Raw genomic sequence first — 26,077 nt, 5'->3', positions numbered from 1 at the left:
AAATAGGGCATCTGTTAGGGAGGGAGATAAAGTTGCTGTTACAGTGAGAAAACTGCTGTTGCACCTTCCAACTTCATTGTGTCATGGTACCTTCAGTAAATCAAAATAATATTTCATAAAAGTACAAAGCCAGAGCAGGATGGTACCATGGAAACTTCATGATGCGAGGTGTAAACATGAGTGGAATTTGTTCGTTTGATTTTTACAGGTGGTGTTTGGAGGTAGAGGAACTTTGCCAAAGCCTATTTCTTTGAAATATTTTTCTTACAGGAAGGAGAGACTTAGGCTTTTTATAGTTAATCATTTGCCAGGATTTTGCACTTCCAACTTGCTGCTGGTCGGCATTCTGTGGAACATCAATCGGCTGTCCACAAACATAGGAGGGCAGTATATTTTCTTAAGTCCATTCACAAAACACTGTTTCTGCCAAATGGTTTTATGAAGGTGTGTTTAGAGATAAAGACTGTGTAACTTGAGAACAGCATAGCGTGCTTTGAAAGAAGACGTTATTTTTATATGAATTTTTTCAATTGTATGGTTTTTTTCTACGTGGATTCAGGAGGCAGTACTGTTTTTACAAATAGAAATGTTTGAATACTTTTAATGTAAATGAAAAAATAGAGAACTGTGCTGTGACTCTTTCAGGATTTTTGTGGGTTTTTTGTCATAGCAGCCAGCCAACGCTTGTAACGAAGGTTAAAAGTCGTAAATTTTTAGCTTTGCCTTTATACCAATGCTGATTTCTCTCATTTTGCACGGCTACAGTACTTAAAAAAAAACCAACAAAATCATGTAGAATAGTCAGCAGTTAAGAGGAAGAGTAAGCCTTTTGCGTGGTTATTTTTGAGCTTTAGATGTCTGCTTCCCCACTTTCTGAAGTTAACTTTTTTTTTCTCTATATGGCCAAATCTCTTAATCCCTTAAATTGGAGAGAGCTGTATGGAAACCTTATTTACCACTAGCTAAAAGTGAAGACACATAATCCCACTGCATGCTCTCTGGACGCACCTATCTATTACCACCTGGGACTGGAAAATGCTATTAATTTTTAGTTTAAGAATGAGCTAATTTCACCTCCACGATGTGCCAGAGTGCGCTCTCAGCAAGTTTGCAGATGATGCAATTCGGGGAGGAGTGGCTGATAGACCAGCTGGGGGCACTGCCATCCAGAGGGAGCGGGACAGGCCGGGGAAATAGGCCAACACAAACCTCGTGCAGCTCAGCAACGGGAAGAGCCACATCCTGCGCCTGGGCAGGAATAACCCCAGGCACCGGCACAGGCAGGGAAGCAGCTCCCCGGAGAAGGACCTGGGGGACGAGCCCACCATGAGCCAGCAACGTGCCCTGTGGCAAAGCAGGCCAACAGCCTCCAGGGCTGCATCAGGCAGAGCATCGCCAGCAGGTCGAGGGAGGTGATCCCTCCCCTCTCCTCAGCCCTGCTGAGACACAGCTGGAGGGCTGGGTCCAGTGCTGCATTTCCACCACAAGATACGGCCTTACTGGAGTGAGTCCACCAAAGGGCCAGGAAGGTGAGCAAAGGGCTCGGAGCCCTTTCTGACATACGAGGGGAGGCTGAGGGAGCTGGGAGTGTTCAGCCTGGAGAAGGGAAGCTCAGGGGGAGCCTTATCCACGTCTGTAAGCACCTGATGGGAGGGGAGTAAAGATGACTGGGCCAGGCTCTTCTCAGTGGAGCCCGGTGACAGGACAAGAGGGAAGAGGCACAAACAGAAACACAGGGGGTTCTGTTTAGACAGAGGAAGAAGCTGGTTTTAGCGTGAGGGTGGTCTGGCACTGGCATAGGCTGCCCAGAGAGGTTGTGGTGTCTCCATCCTTGGTGCTGTTGAAAACTCGACTGCACACAGCCCTGACCAACCTGTTTTGAGCAGAGTTGGGCTCTACAATCTCCAAAGGCCCTGTCCACAATCAAAAATTTTGTGCACTCTCAAGTATTCTTGGTAGGTGACTAGTTACGGCGCAGTGCCCCTTCCCTTGTGTACCTGGGCAAAAAAAAAAAATCCAGCCTCTCTCCTGAAGAGCTGAGGAAGGGAGTCAGCAAGTGAACTCAAAAATGTATGTAAAACTTTAACTACTACTCATGGTGCATTGCTGCCTGTGTGTCTGTGCGCAAGGTGGTCCTGAACCCTTAAAAATAATTAAGTACACAATTGATTTACTGAGTTCCTACAAGCACCGATTGCTTGTGCAACAGGAGGAAATTCAGCAAGGGCAATGCATGGAGCTCTAGGTACCCAAGTAGCAGGCATCTGGGCTGGAGACAACTCAGCAAGGTTGCAATGGAGCAGAACCTTCAACCTGAACCTGTTTTTCTGACCATAGGTTAAAATTAAGGTGGAGAGAAGACGAGACAAGGGTTATGACTCCTTGAGCTGCTTTCTCAGGATTAGTCTTTCATGCAAGGAACTTGGCTACCAGACCAACTCTGCTCATAAAGGAAGGAGCTCTGGAATCATCAGGTGGGCTTGCCTGGGTCTCTTCTGTTGTAACAGACCACTCTGCCTAACACTACCCCTGTTGCTGATGGATGTGCTGGACCCTTAGCTTTACAGCTCTGCAGAACTCCTGCGAGTTGTGGAACCCTGACTCCAGGAACTGCTGCTGCTAAAATGGGTAGGTAGGCCTTTGATCAAATAGCCATCTCTTTCCCAAGGCCTACAGAATGATGTAGGCTTCTGCACTGGCTGTGGTATTTCTGCTGATTCTGTCACTGGTCCTGAGCCTTGGCCCTTCCTTGGCTCCAGCTGGAGCTCAATTTTAAATATTTGCTTGAGTGAAACAAGGCAGAATATAAGCATATAGACCTATGCTGTGCTGAAGTCTTACTCTAGGTAAAGGGCACAGAGCTAGATACTTAAGAACCAGCATGTACTAAGAACCAAAGCAGAAGCTGTTGAGAAGCGCACCTGGATTAGCTCACCCTTCTGCTGGACTGCAGTAATTATCCCTATCCTTCCCACTGCTTGGATCAGGACATTAGTCTGAGCGTGTCCTTTCTCCTTCCCCTCTCCTGTTCTACTCCAGAAAGCACCAATGGGAAGAAATCAGACTGTTTTTGCGCAGCTAATGATGCATTTTAGAGAAAGCTTTGAAACTTAGTAATGCTTGCTATGGTGAGAGAAAATGCAGGGGAACAGCCATAAGCACAGCCGAGGCAATCCTTCTATAAAAAATGGCAGGATAAGATTCTTTCTAAGGGACTTGAGTATGTGCTTAATGCTGATGACTGAAGCTAATGAACTCCCACCATCCCATCGCTCTCTACAAGTCCCACAATAGACTCTTCCATTAATACTTGAGTCTCTTAGGACCCCGACGTATCAGGTTGAGCTTGGGGGAAGAAAAAGTATCAGAACTCTGAGAGGCAATTAGCACAACTCTTTCTCCTTCCCTTCTGTCGCCCTGAACTACTTATCAGTAGAAAGAAGTGTTTAAATGACATTTATTTCCTCAACAAAAAGGACAGCAGAGAAGGAAGGGATTTGAAGGACTGCACAGCCGTAACAAGTAGATTTGTCAGTCCATCTCACTTCATCAGGTGCCCCTCGGCTTAAAAAAAACCCAAAACCAAAAAACCCACCAAGCTGCTTTTGCACATTTAATGAGCATGAGCACAAGGTGAAGAAAGTTTGCGATCTGAGGCCGCAATGTGCTCACTATAATATGTCATCTTTCAGAAACAGATAGAAATGGTAGAAAAAGTCATGAATAAAACCAGCTGTTAATTCAGTGGCTGCTGCCCACAGTGGTCTTATAGTTAATGCCTTAACCCATGTTAGACAAAGTTGAAAAACAATTTAAAAAAGAAGAGGGTGTAATGCTAGTGTAGGAACTAATTCCAGTGCACACGTGGTTTTCTGTCCACATCAAGGCATTTTATTGAGGTATAAACTGTGCAGAAGATGAGGTAACAATTTGCATAGGACTTATGCAAAACAACTTCGCAATTAAAATTTACTTGGCATTAACTCCTGTAGGTGGAGAACGGCTGATAATTCCTCCACGCTAGATTCTCCTCACTGCCCAGTTCTGTTAATGCTAGTGGTAGGACCGCAGAGAAGGTACAGCAGTTGTAGCTCATGAAACCAGTCAGACTGAAAATGCTTTCATACGTTTTACAGCTTCTTTTCAGTGGTTTGTGATAAGAGATTCCTGAAACAGACAACGCTTGCTACGATTTAAAACAAGCTTGTCCAATGCAAGAAAGGGGGTGCTAATGTTCTTGTAGCAATGACAGTGGGGTGGGTGAGTGTGGGTTTGTTGTTGGATTTTTAAAAAATAAAAAAAAAAGCTTCTTTAAGTTATTGAAAAAAAAAAGCCCCTAGTTGTCAAAGTTAGTACTTCGAATTTGGCACTTGAGTTTGAAGTTGTCAGACTTCTTAAGGCTAAAACATGGAAGAAACATTCTTGTGCTATTATGTGCTCCTCTTACATACTTATGTAAAAATAAGTACAAGCTCCATTTCCTTAACTTCAGATTTTAAAAAATTCTATCGATGTATCTTTAGTGCAGCTCCCCTGAAGGCTCCTTTGAAGCTTGTAAAATAATTTCACTTTAGTCATAAAAAATATACAGAAAGTTTCCTATGAAAAATTCAGTTACTATTTGACATGTAAAACATTCCTTGCTGGTGAATGTTAATATTCTAAGACCTAGTAGCAATTCCTGCAGACAGTAAGAATCATGATATCATTAGCACTATACTATAAAATGTACACAAGCATATATAGAAAAATACCCAGAGAAACAACAGATGCCCACTGAAAGTCATTTTTCTAAACCAATTCAAAAAGATTATCAAAATACAAAACCAGCTTAAAAAAAACGCCTGAGGTAAGAGTTAAATGCAAATAGCAATCTTTTTCTTAAAAAAATAGCTGTATCAAAATTCTAGGTACTTAGAAAGTTACTTACTGTCAATAAAAACTCTTACTAACAATTGTAAAGAGTACTTCAACTAATACAAAACTATATAAACATTGTACACAAAGTAAAAAGTACAACACTGTACTTTCATTCCATTTAAAAATATATAGTTATGACAATTCAAACTTTAACCATTCACACAGTTAACTGGCTTTGGATTGGCTGCTACTGTTGTCCATGGAACAGTCAGCTTGTTCTGCGTGCTGCTGACTTTCAGCTGTGCTGGGACACAGCATTTTACCACGTCCATTTGCCTGAGTAAGTCGTTGGCTGTAAAACAAAATGTAAGCTTGAGCCTTGCATACTTCTTCCATAGTGCACATGTTGAGTTTCGAATCATTGCAGTGTACCCAAAATCCTGCAGTGAAGAAATACACCAGAAAGCATCATCAGGGCAGTGATTTGAGGTAACTGCACTGTATTAAATAATTAATTAGTGCGTCCCATTTAACAAGTCATGTAGAAACAGTACCCTGTTTCAGTTGCTCTAGTAGATTTGCCTCTACATTTTAAAAGCCCAGCTTAGCTTCCTCAGATTTATGAGAGTTTATAGCCAGATGATGTTTTAACAAGCCAATACAAAAACTGAACTGTTTTGGTCTACAGAACTGCAATTCTCATTCCAGGCAGTTCAGCTACAAGTGACTCCCTTTTGCGTTTGGGAAAAGAGAGTAAGCTTATCAGCCTAGAATTACGACCACCCCGTACTCCCACACTCCTGGTTTCACAGCTGGTTCCTACCTCCTTCTGAATTGTAGCAGTAGGCAGTGTAGTGCCCTGAGCCAAATCCTTTCCCGTGATGCATTACAACAGCAGACAAGTCATAGATAAAGCAGTCGGGTAGGAGGGACTTGAGAGATTCTCTGCAGCAATAAGGCTCCATGTTCAGCATTTGATCAAAATTAACATGTACGCCAATTTTTTCGCGATGATTGCGTCCTGACCACCTGGAAAGTAAAGTCAAATGAAAACTTACATTTCTTCAAATAACATAGCATTCTGCACTGTCTTTTAACATAACAAGTGTTATCTTCACGATTGTCTTTGTGTACAAAATAAATGCCAATTTTTATACTTTTTTCTAGGCTTTCACTTGTCTTTTATTTTAAGGCCTTTTAAAACGTGTCTATGGTACCTACTATTCTCATCTTCTGAAATATCCATCTTAAGATCTATGTAATGGTGAGTGGGAAGTACTTCCCACGTGTTACGTCTCATTGGTCTTTCTCATTTATTCTGCCTCATTTTCAGTTTCCTTTGCATTCAGGACAGACTCTGTACTAATGTGTGGACTAAGAGGTCACAGAGATGCAGTCTCCACTTCCTTGCTCTCAGGCTAATTCTTTAATGTATTTGGTTATATGAAGGTTATGTGAGACTCCCACTGAATGTAATCCTGGCTTGTACAGTAGTGAATACGAGCATTTACTCTACCTGAAGATAACACAAGATTAATTTTTACCAACAGAGTTCACAGCAAGGTTAGTAGGTTTTTACTGAAAAGAAGGATGAAATAATTTTGGTATTAGAGTAGCAAGTAGTTGGAATCCAAAAGGTCAATTTTCTACTTATAGCCTATCTTATTGATGTTTAAATTAGACAAGAAAAAGAAGTTTCTCAAAACTATTGCCCATCATACTAGTAAAGGGAAATGAAACCGGTGCTGAAAAACATTGATCCCAAACCACGGAAGAGCAGGACCCAGTTGGTCAGTTTGCAACGCCGGTTGTTGTGGTACTACTTACCTGAACCGTTTAAGGTGTAATCTGAGAACCTGAGGTAGTCGACACACCATAAGCTGCTTCTGAGCTTCTGTGAGTATAACTGGTTTAGAAGAAAACTTCCTTCGTTTTGCTGAGGCCAAACACACAGTTACACAATACAAATCTCAATAACAGCCTTGTATTTCACTTTTAAGATCTATCCACCGAATTTGTGTGGACCTAAATATCTATTGTATGTGCCTCCTTAAAAAGGATACACTCTGAGAGCCGTTTTGCAAGGATTATTTTATGATGCAAGTATAAAATACTTGTGGTCACTTTGGTTAGTCACCTTAATTTAAAAAGCTGATGGGTTCTTCAGCTGGGAGTGTCAGAATCCCCATTACTGTGTGATCAGAACTTTATCTAACAGAAGCATCACACTTTAGCACATCCTCTGAACAACTCCATCTTCTAGATGGTGAGTAATAGCTGCCAAGTGACCACACCAGAACTTCATTCGCAACATAATTTTAAGGCTTCTAGTATTTTCCTTCCACGCTTTCACAGTCAGTTTATATTTTACACAGAGAATGTATGCATGAGTACATACTGCCTTTACTCACTGTTGCACTGATCACATGCATATATCTTTCCTTCCAAAGCTTCAGTTTCTGTAAACTTGGCCAGCATTTCTGTCAGCAGACATGGATACTGAGTCGACATCTCCTTGCCATTGCAGTGATACCTCTCAGGAAACTCCAGGGACAGGTCCCAAAAAGGCTCTATGGTATTGGATTTATTGTCACAGGCAAGACATGTAACCTGTAAAACAATATTTCACCAATTGCTTACACTCAAAAACTTACTTTGCTAAAAATGTACCATAACATAGGTCTTAAAAAAAAAAATTCCCTAGAGATAACTGATGCAACCAAAGACAAGACACAGTCATTTAACAAAATTAATGATACACCCTATTTCTTTTCTCTGAAGCCGCATGTCCAATACCATTATCACAAATAGATAAGTGTTCTATTGTTTTACTGACAAACAAAAGCAGCATCAAAATGGTCTGTCTGGGACTGTCCAAGAGAAAACAGCTGGTGGAGTCTCGGGAGTCTTTTCTCCAAAAAGAAACACTCCAAAAGGAAAATTTACATGAAAGAGAGAAACTTCAGTTTAGGTTAACTTTAAAAAAAAAAAAAAAAAGCTGGGGATTTTAAAGTCATATCCTTCTTACTTTGTAAGTCTTCCAGGGAAGCCTGGATTAGGGAGCACACTTCTTCAAAGAAAAATTAACAGGTAAAAATAATTTATTTCTTCTTTCAGTAAGTTGATCCATCGTCACACTAGGGAAAGGACAAGCAGTAAGACAACATAAATAAAATGTCAAGAAGTGAAGTGAGTCAACCTGGAAAATGCAGATAATACAGCCGGGGACAACTAATTTATGATAATATTCAATATTTAGGAAATTAAGTTAAAAGCGGTAGCTCTTCTATGCTGGAATGGCAACACACTAGGTGTTGATCTGCAATGCAGTCTTCTAAAAGCCAGCTCAAGCTGTTTATAGAAGAGTGTCACATCATTTGAGTCTTCCTGCAGAGGACCTCCACCCTTCCATGACCCATGTGGATGAACAACTTCTATTAGCAGCTGAAGCCATGCGGTAGTGAAACTCCATGTAGACTGTAACAAGCATAGTTCGTAAAGGCTATAAAGAAATACCAGTAAATATAAAGTGTGCGAGACTGAAGAAAGATATGTTCACCTTGGTATGTTGAATGCAACAATGTACAATACAATCCTGAAGAGTCATTACCCGAATTTTCTACTGTTCATGTATTTATTGGTTTAGAAGTTGCAGTTCACCACTAACTCAAGCAGCTCTAACCTCAAGGAAAGACGGATTCTGAAAATAAGTTGATTTTTAATCAGGCTCGGATAGATAGCATCCAACATGTTCCCATCCCCTCCCCCAACAACTAAACCTTCCCACCAAAAAGATTAAAGGAACTCAAAACTTTCATATAGGACCGACTGTCAAGATACTGTTATATATCAGCTCAGAATAACAACCAGGTGTGATGAGACACCACCATTCATGTTTTACAGTAAATGGAATATCAAATATCTCCTTATGTTTGCACCACAAGGGTAAATAATTGCCAAATTAAATCTCTAGAAGCATGCTTCCTATTTAGGAAAATATCACGAGTCATTTGGAACAAGTAAAACAAAGACGTAGTAATAAAGGAATGAAAATCCACGAGGGATCCAAATATTGTTATTTCACAGGCACGCCTTTGTGCTGCTGTTCTGCATAAATTCGGTGTAGTTCTCTTCAGTTAGGTTGGTAAGCCTACACAAGTGTAAAAATGCACTCAATTTTTGTTCAAGAGCTCCTTTATTTTCCTCTGAAAGTTTGCTGTTATGCAATTATTCACCCTGCTTTGTCTGGTATTTCATGATCATTTATATAAGGACAGATCTGTCACCTTATGGAACCTTCTTCCTAGGTGTTTATGCGAGTAATTATTTAATGCATTCATTAGTTGCAACAGCTTATACGTGACCTATGCATTAGCTACCTAATGCGCACGTCTAGTTGTGCACCAGCGTCCGTGTTTAGCAGTGGAGTTAGTGAAAGTGTTAGCTGCTTTAAGCTCTGAGAAGAAGAAAACGCCACTGCCTTGTTCTTAGAAAACAAAACTTCAAACTTCCACGGCAGAAAAGAGGAGAATCTTTTGCTTTAATTTACACTGACAGGAGCTTCTTTTGTAAGTGCTAACATCTGGCAACGTTTCAAAGCCACAAACTATTAGTAATTCAGAGCTGGAATCTAGACTTGGAGACAAAATGATATGTTTGGCCACAGTTCAAGCTAACTCCAGCATAAACACAGAATGACTAATAGATTTCTGCTGTACAAATGGGTGATTTTGTTGGGCCAAAAGTTTATTTAATTGATGAGTTACTTAAGAATTTTTTGCACATGAATGCACACTGAAGATTAACGGGCTCAGGATGAAGTACATACATGCACTCAGTACAGATAATTTTAACAATCCTGAGGTTTTAAATTTAGTGTGTAATGATAACAAACTAGATTAAGATCCTCTTCCCCAACTAGATGGTAAGTACTACCCCAGAGGAAAAAAAAAACAAACCTATCCAGCTTCCAATTTTTGCCCCTCAAAAAAACAAAAGAGGTGAACCAATGCAATAGCACTGCTTCTCATTTTGTCATGCAACTGTGAGCAAAGCAGATTTGTGTTGACAAAATCCTGTACTGATAGAGAGCTGCACTTCCTTCCTCAAATGCACCACACTCCTCCTCACCATGAGGCTGCAGCAGAGTTAAACTCTTCAGAATTATCTGGGATTTGCATACTTGCCCACAGCTGAATAACCTGACATATTTGGATAAGCATACACCCAACCGTATCAGGCGCAGCACGCTAACTGCTCCTGTTCACACTCTCACTCAACGGTAAATGAGAGGTAAGTCAGGGCTGGAACAAAGGTTGGAATTATTTTTCTTAGTCAGGCCTGAGCTTACAAATTGGATTAGTCAACAAGTAGGAGGATCCCTACCCTTCTGTGGAATCCGTCGGCACTGGCCTGTCCATCAGCACGGGCTTCACAACACTCCCATCGCTTCTCTTTCTGTCCTAAATGGGACTCCTTCATCTCACACTCCACTGCCATTCACATGGTACAACACAGATTTTCTTTTTTCATGAAAAGCACTGGAATTGTATAAACTGCTCCAAAGTTGGTTGATAAAGATGTGCGGTTTTTATAAAAAAAATAAACAAAATAAAACCCAAACATGAGCTCAAAGGGCGGGCAAAAAGCTTATGTATCTGTCCAATGTAACTTTTTATGGTATGAGTATGCATGACAGGAATAGGGAAGTAGGCCTGCTCCAGCAATCTGGTTAGTGACAGGTATCTTTTTCTGACTACATTTTACAAATTCAGAGTTTGATTTTACTTCCTCATTATATTCCATAATTGGTATTTTAAGAAGCCTCAATGCTGTCATTTATAACAAAGCTATACGAGAAGTTTACATTAGAGCAAAGAAAGTAAATTACTGTTTTTAGCTAGTCTGAAAACTCTACCTTATGTTCCCCCTGACCACCCTCTCATGCCTTGAATCACGGGTACTATATACAATTGTTTGGTTAAAGCTCAGTATTCAATCATGGGCCAAAGGCCAGACTGAAAAGAGCTGGATCAAATTGCTTGATTGAAGCTAAGCATGGAGGCCACTCAGACAAGCATCATTGTGCCCACAATAATTTGATGGACAGCCACTGCCCCGGATGGCATTCAGCATAAATGCAGCCCAAGAGAATAGTTAACATATTGCTGCAAAAGCAGCCAACTCCATAATCAATGGTTTTGCCTACATTCCCCACACTTCATCGAAGAAACACAACTGTTACCACCTCTGCTCTAATTCTTTTTTGGTTTTTAAGAGCAGTAAGATGGTCAGTCCCAGTTTTGTGCTTTCACTACTATTTAAGTTCTCACTGCATGAGACATATATACAAAGCGTAGTAACTGAACTTTTCCACAGCAAAGTAATCAAAGTAGAATACTGCTATAATATGGAATTCCACGTGACAATCCATACTGTAATTATTCAGTTATAAAAAAACCTAAACTTTGTAGTGATGCACATACGGCATCATCAAAATGATCGGTATCTATTTAACAGAATAACATAAGCATAACCACAGCAAACCGTGGTCTGTGATGCAATGGCCTCCTTGAGGCCAGTTTATCTTAAAATGCCTTCCTCTAGTTGGAAAGCAACTTCACAACCATTCTGTGATGAGTCAGGCTACACATAAAAGCACAGAAATTAAGACTGGAATTAAAAAATCATGGAAGTGCAAATCCTCCTCCTACCTACCAGAAGTTCTCATAGTTTTTAATAATCTTTTCAGTGGGAGACTTAATACCCAGCCCTGCAGGAGTCACCCTCACCATTCTCCCCCCAACTTTAACTTTAACCCACAGCATACTACCCAAAACTGAAGGGCTTCAAACAACCCGAAGGTTGCACATTTCCCCTTCTCTCAGCCAGCCTGTCCTGAAATACACCAGTTGAGCAAGCAAATGGCACAAGACTTACAAGAAGTGGGGCACTGCCTTTTAAAACTCGACATGTTTACATACTACATTGGTTAGAACCTACTTCACTCACTGGGTCTTGGCATATTCGTTTCTCTGAGCACTGCACACACTTACTCTGGCTTGGCAGGGCTGGGGGAGGCATTTTGCTCAGATTGCATCTTAACATGACCAGAAACCAATCAAACCTTTTTTTTTGTTTTGGGTGTTTTTTTTTTAAGTATGCCTAGAGATATCAAAAGCTAGTTCTTACTAGACATTGCTACAATAAATGGTGAATTACGGGAGGGTGGGGAAATCACAGCCCAAGATAGGTTCATCCTAAGAAGAAACGGTAACTAATCACAACATTGCTTTAGAGGAAACTCATTACTAAATCAGCATAGGTATTGCTCTTCACTTTCACTGCTATGTATGTTGCTGTAACAGAAATCTAGGCAAAGAGCATTACCTAAGGCACAGATTCAAACGCAGTGGAATCCTCACAATACGCCTTCAAATCCCACCCCAAATAGCTTCTAAAGGGTTCCTCACCACTCCAAAAAGATGTTAAAATGACATTGGCTAGGTATTTCTTTGATCACTTATATTAAATTTGAATTTACTCAACAGCACTCCATAAAGAAATCAACAACTACTTACTGCTTTGTAACATGCACCAGTTCAGTAAAACACTACATTCATAATTCAGCGTCAGTTTTCTTCCTTGAATTAGGTGCCCAAGCAGCTTTCACATAAATCAGCACAAGCCCAATTTTTTCCCCTCTCTTACTGGGCCTTTTTTAGCCACAGGAAATACTGATTGCCCTTCTTGTTCCCCTTGCGTTGAATTAGAAGCTATCCCTGATTAAACTGTAAGAATAGAGGGAGCTGGCTGATGATGTTGCAAGGCCATTCTTCATCTTTGAAAGGTCCTGGCAAGGTTGTGGCAATCAGGGGAGGACAGAAAGAAAGCAAGTGACACTCCTATCTTCAAGGAGGAGGATCTGAGGAACTGCAAGTCAGTCAGCATCACCTTGGTCTATGAGAAGGCTGATGGAGGAAAACCTGGAAACCGTTTCCAAAGGAATTAAGAATAAGATGATGATTGGGAACAGGCACCATAGATGGGAAAATAATTCCTGACCAACCTGACAGCCTTTGTTGTTCAGTGAGATGACTGGTACAGATAACCAGTGGATGAGTGGAAAAGAGTGGATGTTGTTTATCTTGACTTCAATGAGGCTTTCAACACTGTATCCCATAACATCCTCACAGGAAAAAAAATGAAGCGCAGGCTAGATAAATGGACAGTGAGGTGGACTGAAAACCGAATGACCTGTCAGGTTTAATGGGTTGTGGTCAGTGGCATGAAATGCTGCTGGAGCCCAGCCACTAGCAGTGTACCCCAGGGGTTGATACTGCCGCCAATTCTTTTAAAGTCTCAGCAAGTTTGCAGATGACACAATCCCAGGCAGAGTGGCTGATAGACAAAGGGGGTTGTGCTGCCATCCAGAGGGAGCGGGACAGGCCGGGGAAATAGGCCAACACAAACCTCGTGCAGCTCAGCAACGGGAAGAGCCACATCCTGCGCCTGGGCAGGAATAACCCCAGGCACCGGCACAGGCAGGGAAGCAGCTCCCCGGAGAAGGACCTGGGGGCGAGCCCACCATGAGCCAGCAACGTGCCCTGTGGCAAAGCAGGCCAACAGCCTCCAGGGCTGCATCAGGCAGAGCATCGCCAGCAGGTCGAGGGAGGTGATCCCTCCCCTCTCCTCAGCCCTGCTGAGACACAGCTGGAGGGCTGGGTCCAGTGCTGCATTTCCACCACAAGATACGGCCTTACTGGAGTGAGTCCACCAAAGGGCCAGGAAGGTGAGCAAAGGGCTCGGAGCCCTTTCTGACATACGAGGGGAGGCTGAGGGAGCTGGGAGTGTTCAGCCTGGAGAAGGGAAGCTCAGGGGGAGCCTTATCCACGTCTGTAAGCACCTGATGGGAGGGGAGTAAAGATGACTGAGCCAGGCTCTTCTCAGTGGAGCCCGGTGACAGGACAAGAGGGAAGAGGCACAAACAGAAACACAGGGGGTTCTGTTTAGACAGAGGAAGAAGCTGGTTTTAGCGTGAGGGTGGTCTGGCACTGGCATAGGCTGCCCAGAGAGGTTGTGGTGTCTCCATCCTTGGTGCTGTTGAAAACTCGACTGCACACAGCCCTGACCAACCTGTTTAGTACACCCTGTTTTGAGCAGAGTTGGACAAGATGATTTACAGAGGTCCTTTCCAACCTCAACAATTCTGGTTGTACATACATGTGTGTATGTGCACAAGTAAACATGATCTTAACTGTCAGGAAGTTATAAAAATGAAAAGTGAAAGCCAAGCAACTGAGGGAAGGCACACAATGACAGGTAGTAGAAAGTTTTCTAAAATCATAATTTGATCTTTAGTGACTACTTTGGACAAATTATTTTTTTTATTATTAGACTCAAATATACCTTTAGATCTCTACAGAGGAAGAAGCTGTAACCCTAAATAAGGATATTGGAATTAAGGAGGGAAAAAAAAAAAAAAAAACACACACAAAAGAAAAAAAACCTAGTCAGGGCAACCCACTCATTCTATTCCTGGAGTTACCCATTACCTAGTTCAGTATTACACAAAACACTAAAAGATTTCAAGCAGTAGATGAGGAACTTTAAATCAGCAGAGGACATAACAAAAGAAAAACAACTAACTCATATAAAAAGTGCAATTGTTTTGACATCCCCTAAAGCTTTTTCTAGCTATCAAAAAGTAATCTGCATAAAATCTCACACACGCAATTTTCATCTTTAATGCTAAATTCCGTTGCAGTGCTGAACCAGGCAGCCATTCTAATAACAACAAACTGATGGCGAACTCAGGATTATTACTTCTCTTCAAGTTAAAATAGAACAGCTAGAAGAAGAGGGAAAATGTTTTATTGCACATGTGAAAGTGCTATAAAGCCTAAGCAAATACACAGCTTATTCGCTTTTAAGTGATCCTGTGTAGTTCAAGAGTAGTTCATAGTATTCCTGAGGTTTGAAAGTCAAGAAGACTGACTTCACTATCTCACAGAATCAAATATCTTTAACTAGTATTTTTCAGTACTAAGAGATAGTAAATATAATAACATTTTTAGTGATCCTAAAACAGAAGGCAACTGCTGCTGAGAAACAAGCTTCTCAGTTTCCCTTATTCACTGAATTAAGACATAGTTTATAAAATACTGTAGACTAAAATCCCGTCCTATTTTCAATAAATGCAGCAGGCTATGGCTCCAACTATTTTCTAGAGACAAACTGTAATACTGTTACAGCTTATAGGGAAAGTTAAGCATACAAGGACAAAGCACACACTCCTTGCTTTTAAGAGCTAACAATGTCAAAGGTGTGGTGATATAGCAAGAAGTCTTTCATATTTTATTTCAGCCTTGCATGGATGTCTTCATGCCTTTTTTGTTAACTTCATCATAGCAGTTTGTGCCAGTTCTGACAAAGGCCTGGCAAAATCACAATGCAGGAATCTTAGTGAGGAAAGCAACTGATTAATAGTTTTTAAAGCTCATCCTTCCATGTGCAAACACTAGGGTCTGAATCATTAAGATTACCTGAATAAATTTTGTCAAGGGAGAACTGTAAATCTTCAGGGGTTACCCTTGTCTTTTAATATTTATCATGTTCAAAAGCGCTAGTGAAGACGACATTGGAACAAAGGAGTGGCAGAAGACTTCCAGTGTCGTCTTCACTAGCGCTTTTGAAGACGAAGGGAACATTCCCATGCACCAGCACAGGCTGGGGGCTGAACTACTGGAAAAGCGGCTCTGTTGAAAAGGACCTGGGAGTGCTTGCTGGAAAACAAGTTGATCATGAGCCAGCACTGTGCCCTTGTGGCCAAGAAGGCCAACAGTATCCTGGGGTGCATCAAAAGGAATGTGGCCAGCAGGTCGAGAGAGGTTATCCTCCCCCTCTACTCTGCCCTCGTGAGACCACATTTGGAGTATTGTGTCCAGTTTTGAGCCCCCCAGTTTATGAGGGACACGGAACTGCTTGAGCAAGTCCAGCAGAGAGCTACCAAGATGATCAGGGGACTGAGCATCTCCCTTATGAGGAAATGCTGAGAGACTTGGGTGCATTTAGCCTGCAGAAGAGAAGACTGAGGGGGGGATTTCATCAATACCTATCAATATCTAAAGGGTGGGTGTCAGGATGATGGGACTAGGCTCTTTTCCACAGTGCCCAATGACAGGACAAGGGGCAATAGGCACAAGTTGGAACACAGGAAGTTCCACTTAAAGATGAGAAAAAACTTCTTTCCTGTGAGGGTGACAGAGCGGCGGAACAGGCTGCCCAGAGAGGTGTGGAGTCTCCTTCCCTGGAGACATTCAAAACCTGCCTGGACACATTGCTGTGCCCCCTGCTCTAGGTGTCCCTGCTCAAGCAGGGGGTTGGACAAGATGATCTCCAGAGGTCCCTTCCAACCCCTACCATTCTGTGATTAGGAGGCAAAGCGTTGGACACTTGTCTGTAGGAACTGTCTAATGAGCCAGGACAAATTCCTACAGATAACAGTCTCAATACTCTTTTCCTTGTTCCTCTCACTTGAGGCATTCTGAAGTTCATCAAGGCTGTATTTTGCACACAGCCATTGACCAGCTGCAGTAAAAGAGCTGTGTAGTCACAGAAGTCACAGGATAGCTCAAAACTGTTGAATTCTCTTTCAGTCTTACTCATTGACACTTGAGTGAATTCACTGTCCCGGCTCCCCCCCTCCCCCCCACCTTCGTTTCAGGAAGGTGGGACAGTTTCTATCACAAAGCTAAAAACACGTAAAAGAGGTACTGCTGAAATAATGCTTAGTGTCTTCAGGGCCTTGAAAATTCTTCCAGAAAATAAGTCCTGTTAGAAAACTTGGAATGCAACCAAGCCCTGTCAGTATACTTAAGCAATTACTTTGTTTTACTAACAAAGTCACTATTTTAGAGAGGAATGTGACTTTCAAATAGAGCACTTTAATGACATAATATACTAGAGACTTACATTAGCACAACCCTGATACAAGATATGTTAACTACCCTGAGGAAAGGAAGTATGCCAACAGAAATGTTCTTACACTGGGCCAAATGGAAGCTAAAGCATTGTCTGGTTTTATCAGTAGATATATCAGTTTCAAGTAGTTATGGGAAACCTAAGATGACCTAAAAGCTAACATATGCTGCAAACAATCCTAATTTAAAAAGTCCTGTTATCTTATTATAAAGTTTATAGATACCATAGCAGTAAACAACCCCACCTTAGTCAAAAACCACTTGGATTTCTAGCTTCACATACTAAAACGTTAAACCATCAAATAGTCAGAATAATTGGCACACCCACATTTTTGTTAATTTGTGTTAAACCTCTGCTCCTTTACACAACATATCCATTAATGCTTCTGACTCCCTCAGTAACACGTGCATGTGTACTAAAGACCAGTTCCAGGGGACTAAGACTTCTCAACCTCTGTTTCTGCTGCGATGTGGTTAGTTCTTAGATTAATTCAACAGAACCCAGCATTTGTTTGTTCAGTCAGTTCTCAGACATTTGTACACGCACGAAGTTGGGATATGCATAATAGTAAGTGGACACACTGAAGTACTTAACAGGAAGCCAAGGAGGAGAAAAACAACAAAGGAGAGTAGTCAAGCAGATAAAAGGAAAACAACCATTGCCCCCACCCCACAAATTTGGTTCCTGTGTTGACAGAGCCTTCTATCTTTGTGTTGTAACAGAAAAGTAGTATTCCTGTACATAGCATCATGGCAGGCAATCACTCTCTAGTAATGGATCTCAAATCCAAGCTATTTACAGAAATACTTCCTTGCTTGGCATCCACTAGCTAATCAGTTTCCATTCAGATGAGAGTAACACCTTCCTTAACACCTTTTATCTGGTATCGCTACAGTGATAAGCCAGATGCTTGAAATTGTAAATTCTTTATTCCTGCAAATTAGTTGGCACTTAATAGCAAAGTCAGATATTTCTCAGTAGTTGCAAAGGTGTGCTTTAAGATACCAAATTTACGCTTTTTCAGGTGACTCTTCTACTGAAAGTTTAGGAGTACCCAATGACCCATCTTCTGAAATTCTGTATATTATGTCCTTGCCACCCCTCCTCAATAGTTATTAACCTTTGAAGTATGCCCATCACTGACCAGTATAAAGCCATACCTACAGATCATTACACACCTTAAAAAAATTATAAAACATACCTGACTTAGTAGCTGTCCATGAAAAATGTTGTTAACCACATTCAAAACCTGTTTTATAAGTTTTCTTTGAGAAGCAGGGATGAGAGCTGGGTATCTGGTCCCTGTAGTCTCCAGTTCCTGCTGCACTTTATCCAAAAGTTCACAGAGAAATTCCTGAGCATCTTGTTGGGCATACCCTCTGAAGGCTGGAATTAGTCTCCACACAGAATGAAGCATGGCAAAAGGAGACACCAGCGCCCATTTGCCAGACCACATAACTTGGAACAGAGTATGCAGCTCATGACAGAGAGAAATATGCTTTGAACTGGGCTCCCTGGGTTGAATAAGTTCCATGTTTCTACTTTTTGATGCTCCTCCACTTAATCCAGAGGATAAACTAGGCCGCCTCACAGAAGAAGATCCCTTTACTTTCTCTTGGTTCTCATTCACATGTAATGTTGAGGCAGCTACTGACAGATGTTTAGATGACGATCTGGTTTTCCCATTGGTTGCTGTTGCCAGCAGTTCCTGAGTTTGGTTGAGATCAAGCTTTAAAAAGCATTCTCGAAAAATAAGTAAGTGACTTAATACCTGCAGGATAGAATTCATATAACATGTATTTCCCAGGTTTCTCAGTCCTGTTACCCCAGGAGTCACTGTGGGCCTTCGTTTAATTGGAGAGTCACTTATTTTTTTCAATCTTACTTCATCTGAGGTATATGTTTTTTTCAACTCTGCCACAGATTCCATGATCTGTGATGTTTTTTGCAGGCAGGGTGCTGTATCTGAGGACATTCTAATCTGATTTTGTAAACGACTGCTCTTTCTTGGAGGCATCTTTTCCATCTCTGCTTTTAACTCACGCTTTCGTTCTTGTCTTCTCTTCCTAGCTTTGTCCCTTCTTTCCTCTGCTTCTTCCCGACGCCTTTCTTCTTCCAAAATCTTTTTCCCAGTAGGTGTCAACTCAAACCATGATCTGAATATTTTGCCCAGGAACGCATGCCGTCGGTGCCAGAGAGCTGTGAACATGCGATCTTCGTTCCGAAGCAAGGCTTGGGCACCACCATGTGAAAGATAAGAATCATCGCTTGTACCCATAGAACGCAAAGTCCTCCCACTTCGAGTAGTGCACTCATAGTTTTGACTCTTGATTGCACTTAATGTACTTCGCAACAGCTTTAAATCACCAGTTGCATTATCATTAAGAACATAATCATCACAGAGATAACAGAAAACATACAGCTCATTTACTTCCAATGCCACCGGGTGACTGCTCTCCTGAAAGTGCTTTAGTGCATGTTCTTCAATATACCTTCCACATGCCACGTGTGAGCAGCTGAGGCACGCCCACACAGATTCGGTAGTATTGCAGTCCATGCAATGCCATTTCTGAGGATTCAGAATGGAGTGATCTTGGGCCAGCCGCAGGCGTCCTATGTGCTTACACTTATCCATTGTTAAAACTGAAATTGCAGAGATATGCTGGCAAAACACATCATCCAAACTATCTTCTGCCCATGATATTTCAATCTGCAACTTAAAAAAAAAGGTTGTAAGTTACAGCTCATAAATACCCAACTGTATCACTTTTACAGGTGTCAGTACACCAAACTCATACTTGAGGTTAAGATCCCGATCTCCATCCAACTAAGTTCCACCAAACATACAAAGGCAGTCAGTCATGTGGAGCCACAATCAACATCATCAACAGCAGTTCAAAATTCAGACTAAACGGTCTGAATACCACTGTTTATATTCCCAGTACCTTCTCCCTCAGGACTGAAGCGTACGACCTACATTTTAGACTGGGCCCGATTTTCTCAGAAGAGCACTGAATTAGTTAAAAGACACTGTTACAGAGTTTGGATACACACACAACTTAAAATAGGACAGGTTGCCCAGAGAAGTTGTGGATGCCCCAACCCTGGAGGTATTCAAGGCCAGGTTAGATGGGGCTCTGAGCAACCTCATCTCGCGGAAGGTGTCCCTGCCCATGGCAGGCGGGTTGGAACTAGATGATCTCTAAGGTCCCTCCCAACCCAAACTACTCTGTGTTTCTATGATTCTAAAATGCTCCTATTAATTCTATCCCCGAGCATACAGGTGCAGAAATGCAAAGTTCACTTAAATTTATTATGTTTACACAGTGCCAACAGTTCAGACAAATGAGCCTTTATACAACTCAAACCCTTAATTAGACCACACCTTTAATTAAATCACTGCACCTTTGTGCTCAGGCAAGCCCATTATACCAGTGCTTTCTACAGTAATGTATCTTTAGTAAGTACGTTTAAACATGTCATCCTGACACCTCTGAAAGAAAAAGAATGACCTGGAAAAGTAGAACTTAATTTCTTCACAAGACAGAAATACCATCAGATATCTACCTCTGTTGCTGCAAACTTTATAAAAAAAAAACCTACACTTTGAACAGATCTTTCTAATCCAAGTCTTTAAAAAACTAATTTAAAAATTTGGCTAGCACTGGCTTACATCCTTTAATAAGCTTATGTGATAGCATGTATTTGTTTAAAGCGGCTGTATTTGCTTTCTCCTATAAGGTGCGTTTATCTAAAACAAACGGGCAGGCTCTGACTAACGAAAATTAAGGAGAAACTAATTCATTCTCTCTTTAAGCTTTTACCATCTTTCTTTTGACTGTCTCTACTTGAGAGAGATCTAAAGAGAAACAACGCGTCAGTAGGTGACTATATTTGATCTGGGTTGCTCGTGCCCACGATGTCACTGACTAGAAGGGCTAAGTAGCACACACCACCAGTATCATTATGAGCAATACTTGCTAGATGAAACGGTTAATTCATCTGAGGAGTACCAAGGGTTTGTCAAATACGCAGGCTCTGCCAAGCAATACAAGTTATGCCATTACAAATGCATGCAAACTGTGAACCTGGCCTAGACTGCACCATATCAAGGTCCAGGATTCTATGTTTTATAGATAAGTAAACTATGCTATGAAAACACTGAGTGATTTAAACAACTCTAGATAGAACCCGAAAGGTTATATTCCAGCTCTTATCCTTGAATATGCCAATATTTCTCCATTTTCACAGTTCTGAGATACACAAGAATCGGTTACTCAATTTAGAACAGATGTCTAGATTAGAATAAGCATTAGATTGAGGGAACCCTAACATACAACGACATGACACTGCTAAGGAAGGGAAACAGGTAAAAAGTTGCAGCTGGATAGCAAAGAAGCTTTAATTTTCATCTGGTACTTAGATAAAAACTGTGTTTAAAAGATTTAACAAAAAAAGGGCTTGCTTTGGTTAATTGGCCCACAGCTAGTGCCTTTTAAAATGACAATACAGATACCAGCATAAGAGCTATGATAACTCGCTAAGCACATAGCATTGGATGTGTTGTGTAGGTCTAATAAAAAAACCTAACAATACTACAAATAAAAATAATACTAATAAAAACTACTTAAGAAAGTAATAAAGTGTACACAGTTTTACATGCCCATATTAATCACTCCCATTCAATTTATTTAAGAGATGTCTCCAGTCCATACTGACCTCACTGAAGAATTTCAGGCACCACGACCTCTGGGTAGCCATTCAGTAATTCCCAGATTAAGTACCAGCCATAGTGTGTTACGGGAGGTCGAGATCCCTTGTGTGCCATGGTCAACAGATCACAAAAATAATGGCTTGCTGAACTTTTTCAGCTTGCTAGCATCCATAACATTCACTCCTTCTAAAAGGCAGTCTATTCATAGGCTGCTAATGAGATTCTTTTACAAATAGTTGTGCATACTAAGTTTACTTTTTATACTATCTTTATAAATAAGACCACTAGCACTATCCCATGTCTTCTCCTAGTCTGACAACCTGTTTTCCCCAACAAAGCTGAGCTTTTCTAACACTGACAAAATTCCAATAAAATTCAGAGTTGGACCATGTCCATTAATCCCTCCTGGTATATTAAAGTAATAGCTATGTAAAGCATGCTGTGAGAACTAAATACGGTAGACAGGATTTTAAGAGACAAGACTCATCTTTTTGTTTTTGGGCTAACAGAAGTAGATTCCCCTGCATAATATATCAGTAACGGTCCTTTCCAGCAGGCCAGAAAAGAACACTAAACCCTGCCTTCCCACAGGGCTGTCACATACAGAAACACTGTCAGTCAGAGTACTCTGACAGGTTGACCTTTCTGGTTTTGTTAAAGTCACTGTGTAAACACTGTGCCTTATTTTTCTCTCTTTTTAATATTATGTGGTTAGAAGAATTGGTTTTCTCCATTTCAAAATTATTATCGAGAGTGAAACTACTTACATGCCTCAATGTAAGTAGATGTTGGATTGAGGACAAAAGTAGTCTGCTGATTTCAGGACGACCACTGTGTAAACCAGGGTTGCACAATCAAGCTCTTCATGCAAAAGCAACAGGATTCTACGAAAGCGCAAGATCAGTGCCTTGAAGAGAAAAACCTAAAGCCCCAGCTCCCCCACCAGCAACCAAGCCAGCATGACATTTTCCCACCTACGTCGATGTGTGGAGAAAGTAGATGGGGTGAAAGGGGGGAGGGGGAGGGAACCTCTTAGCATGGGAGAAGTCTTTCTTTGAAGCAAATGCAAAGAAATCAAAATGCAGAGTTTGGTCGAAAAGACAGAAATATCTGAAAAGACTGGGGTAGAGCTAAAAGTACAAAAGTGAGACCAAGAAAACTCAAGCTGAATGTCAAGCAGCACGCTGACAGGCAGAATGTTTTAAGACGTAGAGCACTTAAGTCCTGAGACTACAAGTCACAAAATTTTAAAAACTTTACCTTAGAACCAAGACTTGGCAAGATAGAACAGCTCTGGGAAAAACAGGAGTGAAGTGACAGTTAATGGTGGAAGAAACCTAAAAAATACCGTGTACTCATTCCCACGCCTACTAGAAAGCTGCAGCTGGAACAAAATAGTACAAGCAAATGCTACAGCGTCAAAATTCCCTAAAGAAAGTTATTCAGAGCTAGTTTCTACATTCTTCTCTCCCGAGGTTCAGTTCTGTGCACACACACAAAGAAACTGTGAATTAGTTGACCAGCACTTCAGAGATCAAGCCCCCCTGTGCTCTTAGCACAGACCTGAGCTGAAGTAGTAAGCAAAATAACAAGTACTAACATACAGAATAGCACTACTGAAAGCATTGTCTGGGAAAATAGAGATATGCAAGTCTTTTATTGCGCCGAAGTTTCACAAGGAAGAAATAAAGATATACGGAACAGGATTTTTTTTTTTCCGTTGAACCATATTTCAACCTTATTGACATGCTCATTTCCTTAGTTTCACTGAAGAATGGCTGGCAAAATGTACATTTTGGAGTAACCAGTGAGCTGAAAAGTACTCGATGTCAAAAACCAACAACTTAGAAGAAAATATGTTTTTCTTCCATTTGTGTTCCATGTAAACAAGAAGTTAAGATTCATCTTGGCAGTTGATAAATTTAAAAAATGTAAGGCTAAATATAAACAAAAGGAAATCTTTTTCCCTTAGTCACTACTTTCATAATTAATTGTTTGGCATGTAAATGAAAAAAATCAGTCCATCTCAAGCGTCTGGCTAGAAATGCAGTATATAGTTGTACTAAAATATATACACACGCGCCTGTGTGTGTGCTCGTGTGCGCCATTAATATTCTGGCTTTTAAATCAGGTGACAGTTTACCAAGTGATTTTCATCAGGTTCAGAGGTTCAGAGTACCTGTTTAATATCGGGGGGGGGGGAAACAACAACAAAAAAACCCACCCCCCAGGAATCGTGGCTACTTTATCAACTGAAAGTCTTAGATAACAAGTAGGCTAACTAGAAGGCAGATGTAGCACTTTACTGGTTTCTTGAACAACTTTTTTTTTTTTCTCTAAGAAAACAAGACCACAAAAGATTGATGTGCATAACTCCAAGCTGCACTACAGTCCAGCAGGCATAACAGTAAGACTTAAAAATCAAAGCAGTACTTCAAAAAGAAATTTTCTAAGTGATTTCCGATTTTTAACGGTACAGCCTTTGGCAAGGAACCCACTCAGCCTTTCTTTGGAGACGCACAGTTCGTCATTTAACTCCTGTTTTCTCTTTTTATTCCGCCAGCTAAGGGATACCCACACAGCATGCTGCCTAGAGTAGCCGCTCACACCGGGACACCAGCACCGGCCCAGCGTCGCATTCGATGTCCCTTATTGCAAATACCCGCGCATTTCCTGCAGTTGAGAGTTCAAGGTAAACAAACAGTTCAGGCTGAAGCGTTTTCACGGAAGCATGAAAAACACAGCATTTCTGGATTTACACTTGACAGTTCTTCCCGTGTAGAAGGACGAGCGCCCCTGGCTGCGCTGACAGCCCCTCGGACAACGCCGGGCTCCCGTTCCGACGGCCCCCGCAGGGCAGGGCACCCCGGGTAGGTTCAGCCCCGGCTCGATGCCGGGGTACGAGCCTGCCCACGGCTGTCGCGATGGGAGGTCCAGCGCTTCCCAGCGCCCCGCGACATGGCGCGACTCTCGGCCTCTCCCCGACAACGAGCGGCACGGACGGGACCCGAGGGGCTGGCCCGGCTCGGCCGCCCCGCTGCCCGCCGCCACCCCTCACCTCGGTGCCTTCCCGACCCCTCCGGGACCGCTGAGGGGACCGGGCCCGGCGGGCTCCCCGCCACACACCGAGCGCGGCCGGCGCTCGAGGACGGTCCCGGGGGTCCCGCTCCCGGACCAGAGCGGCTGGCACGGCCGCGGCCCCTCGCTCCCACCCGCCCGCTTCGCCCCCGCGGCGACGAGCGCCCCCTCCTCAAGTGCCCCTCCGCGGGCACCGCGCCGCCACCGCCCCTCCCCGTGGGAAAGGGTGTCGCCGCCGCCGCCCCCCGCCCAGCACCTGTGTCCCCCCTTCCCCCCCGCCCCGCGGGGCTCCCGCCGGGGCCGCAGAGCCACCGTCCCGCTCCCGCCGGCCGCCCCCGCACGCACCCGTCACCCGCCGCTGCCGCCATCTTGGGCGCCCCGAGCCGCAGCCTCCTCGGAGCGGCCCCTCGGCGACGTCAGCGCCGCGCAGAGGCCGCCCCCCCACAACCCGCACCCCCTCACAACCGCCCCCCCTACCGCCCCGTACGGCGCGGGTATCCCCACTCCTGCCGCCCCCGCCTGCCCACGGGCGGGGACCGAGCATCGGGGGGTGGAGGGGGGAACGCCGCTCGGGACCCCCCCCCAGCACACCCCACACACCCCCACCCGGGTCGCCACCGCCGCCCCGCACCCACCTGCCGAGCGCGGGGCGGGAAGCGCCGATGGCCATGTGCCGGCGGCGGCTCTGTCACCGGATTTGTAGCGGCAACCCAAGTCCTTCCCACCTCCCCTCCCACCTCTCCCGGCCTCCCCCGCCCGCCGCCGCCGCCGGGCCGAGGGCAGGAAGGCGGGCGGGAACGGCGGGGCCGCTGCCTCGGCGGGACGGGCGGTGGGAGCGGGCTCCCGCGGCACCGGGGAGCCGCCGCTGCCCCTGGGACACCTGTTTCCCCTGAGGCGGGCCGGTACCCAACCGGGAAGAAGAGGGCTCTCGGGCTTCCCGGCAGCGGGTTTCCGTATTTTCCCTCCTACATTTCACTCGCGTTTTGGCGTCTCCCTCGCTGGGCCAGAAAAAGGGCCCTGTTCGCTTTTCCCCGGGGCTCGCAGGTGCTGCCAGGAGCCGCTTCCCGGCCTCACACAGCCGCCCGCGGCCTGCCCGCCGAGAGGCGAGCATCACCCGCACCTTGCGGGGCATCTCAGCTGAAACTGCCTCGCATCTCTCCTTGCGTCGTGGTGGTGGAAACTTGGGCAAGGCGGCTCACATGGGGGAAAATAAAAAAGTTCTTATCAGGCCCCCTGTTCCCCATCTATCGAGTACTTTTTCAGTCTCAGGTTTCATTACAGAAACTTAAATAGGCAAAAACTTGTAAACTCACACCCTGCATCTGCACCTGTCCTATTTTGTAAACTTGAAGCGTCTTTACACTGGTCCTTTTAAAACTAAAGTTTCTGAAATGCAGCCGGCTCTTTTTAGCAGCTTTCCAGTTCTGCTTGTCCTGAATTAAC

At 43.2% G+C, this 26,077-nt stretch overlaps 1 protein-coding gene across 6 annotated transcripts; it reads right to left on the bottom strand.

Moving 5' to 3' along the window:
- Nucleotides 1-3,607: 3,607 nt before the first annotated feature.
- USP44 (ubiquitin specific peptidase 44) lies at nucleotides 3,608-25,353 on the bottom strand. 6 transcript variants are annotated; one of them, XM_075080560.1, is made up of 6 exons: nucleotides 25,270-25,353; nucleotides 18,044-19,558; nucleotides 7,272-7,470; nucleotides 6,688-6,796; nucleotides 5,684-5,889; nucleotides 3,608-5,300 (listed from the first exon to the last, which is right to left on the bottom strand). In XM_075080560.1, the coding sequence occupies exons 2-6, from the start codon at nucleotides 19,475-19,477 to the stop codon at nucleotides 5,086-5,088; spliced, it is 2,163 nt and encodes a 720-aa protein (XP_074936661.1). In that variant the 5' UTR covers nucleotides 19,478-19,558; nucleotides 25,270-25,353; the 3' UTR covers nucleotides 3,608-5,085. The 6 variants fall into 6 exon arrangements, with proteins under 6 accessions (XP_074936661.1, XP_074936670.1, XP_074936668.1 ...); XM_075080569.1 differs by having other exon boundaries at nucleotides 18,044-19,552; nucleotides 25,270-25,345; XM_075080567.1 differs by lacking the exon at nucleotides 25,270-25,353 and adding an exon at nucleotides 24,980-25,041.
- Between the last annotated feature and the right edge of the window lie 724 nt (nucleotides 25,354-26,077).

This window comes from Phalacrocorax aristotelis, chromosome 1 (genome assembly GCF_949628215.1).
Source record: "Phalacrocorax aristotelis chromosome 1, bGulAri2.1, whole genome shotgun sequence".
NCBI lineage: Eukaryota > Metazoa > Chordata > Aves > Suliformes > Phalacrocoracidae > Phalacrocorax > Phalacrocorax aristotelis.
The sequence above is the reverse complement of the archived record's forward strand: the minus strand, read 5'-3'. Positions and strand labels throughout refer to the sequence as shown.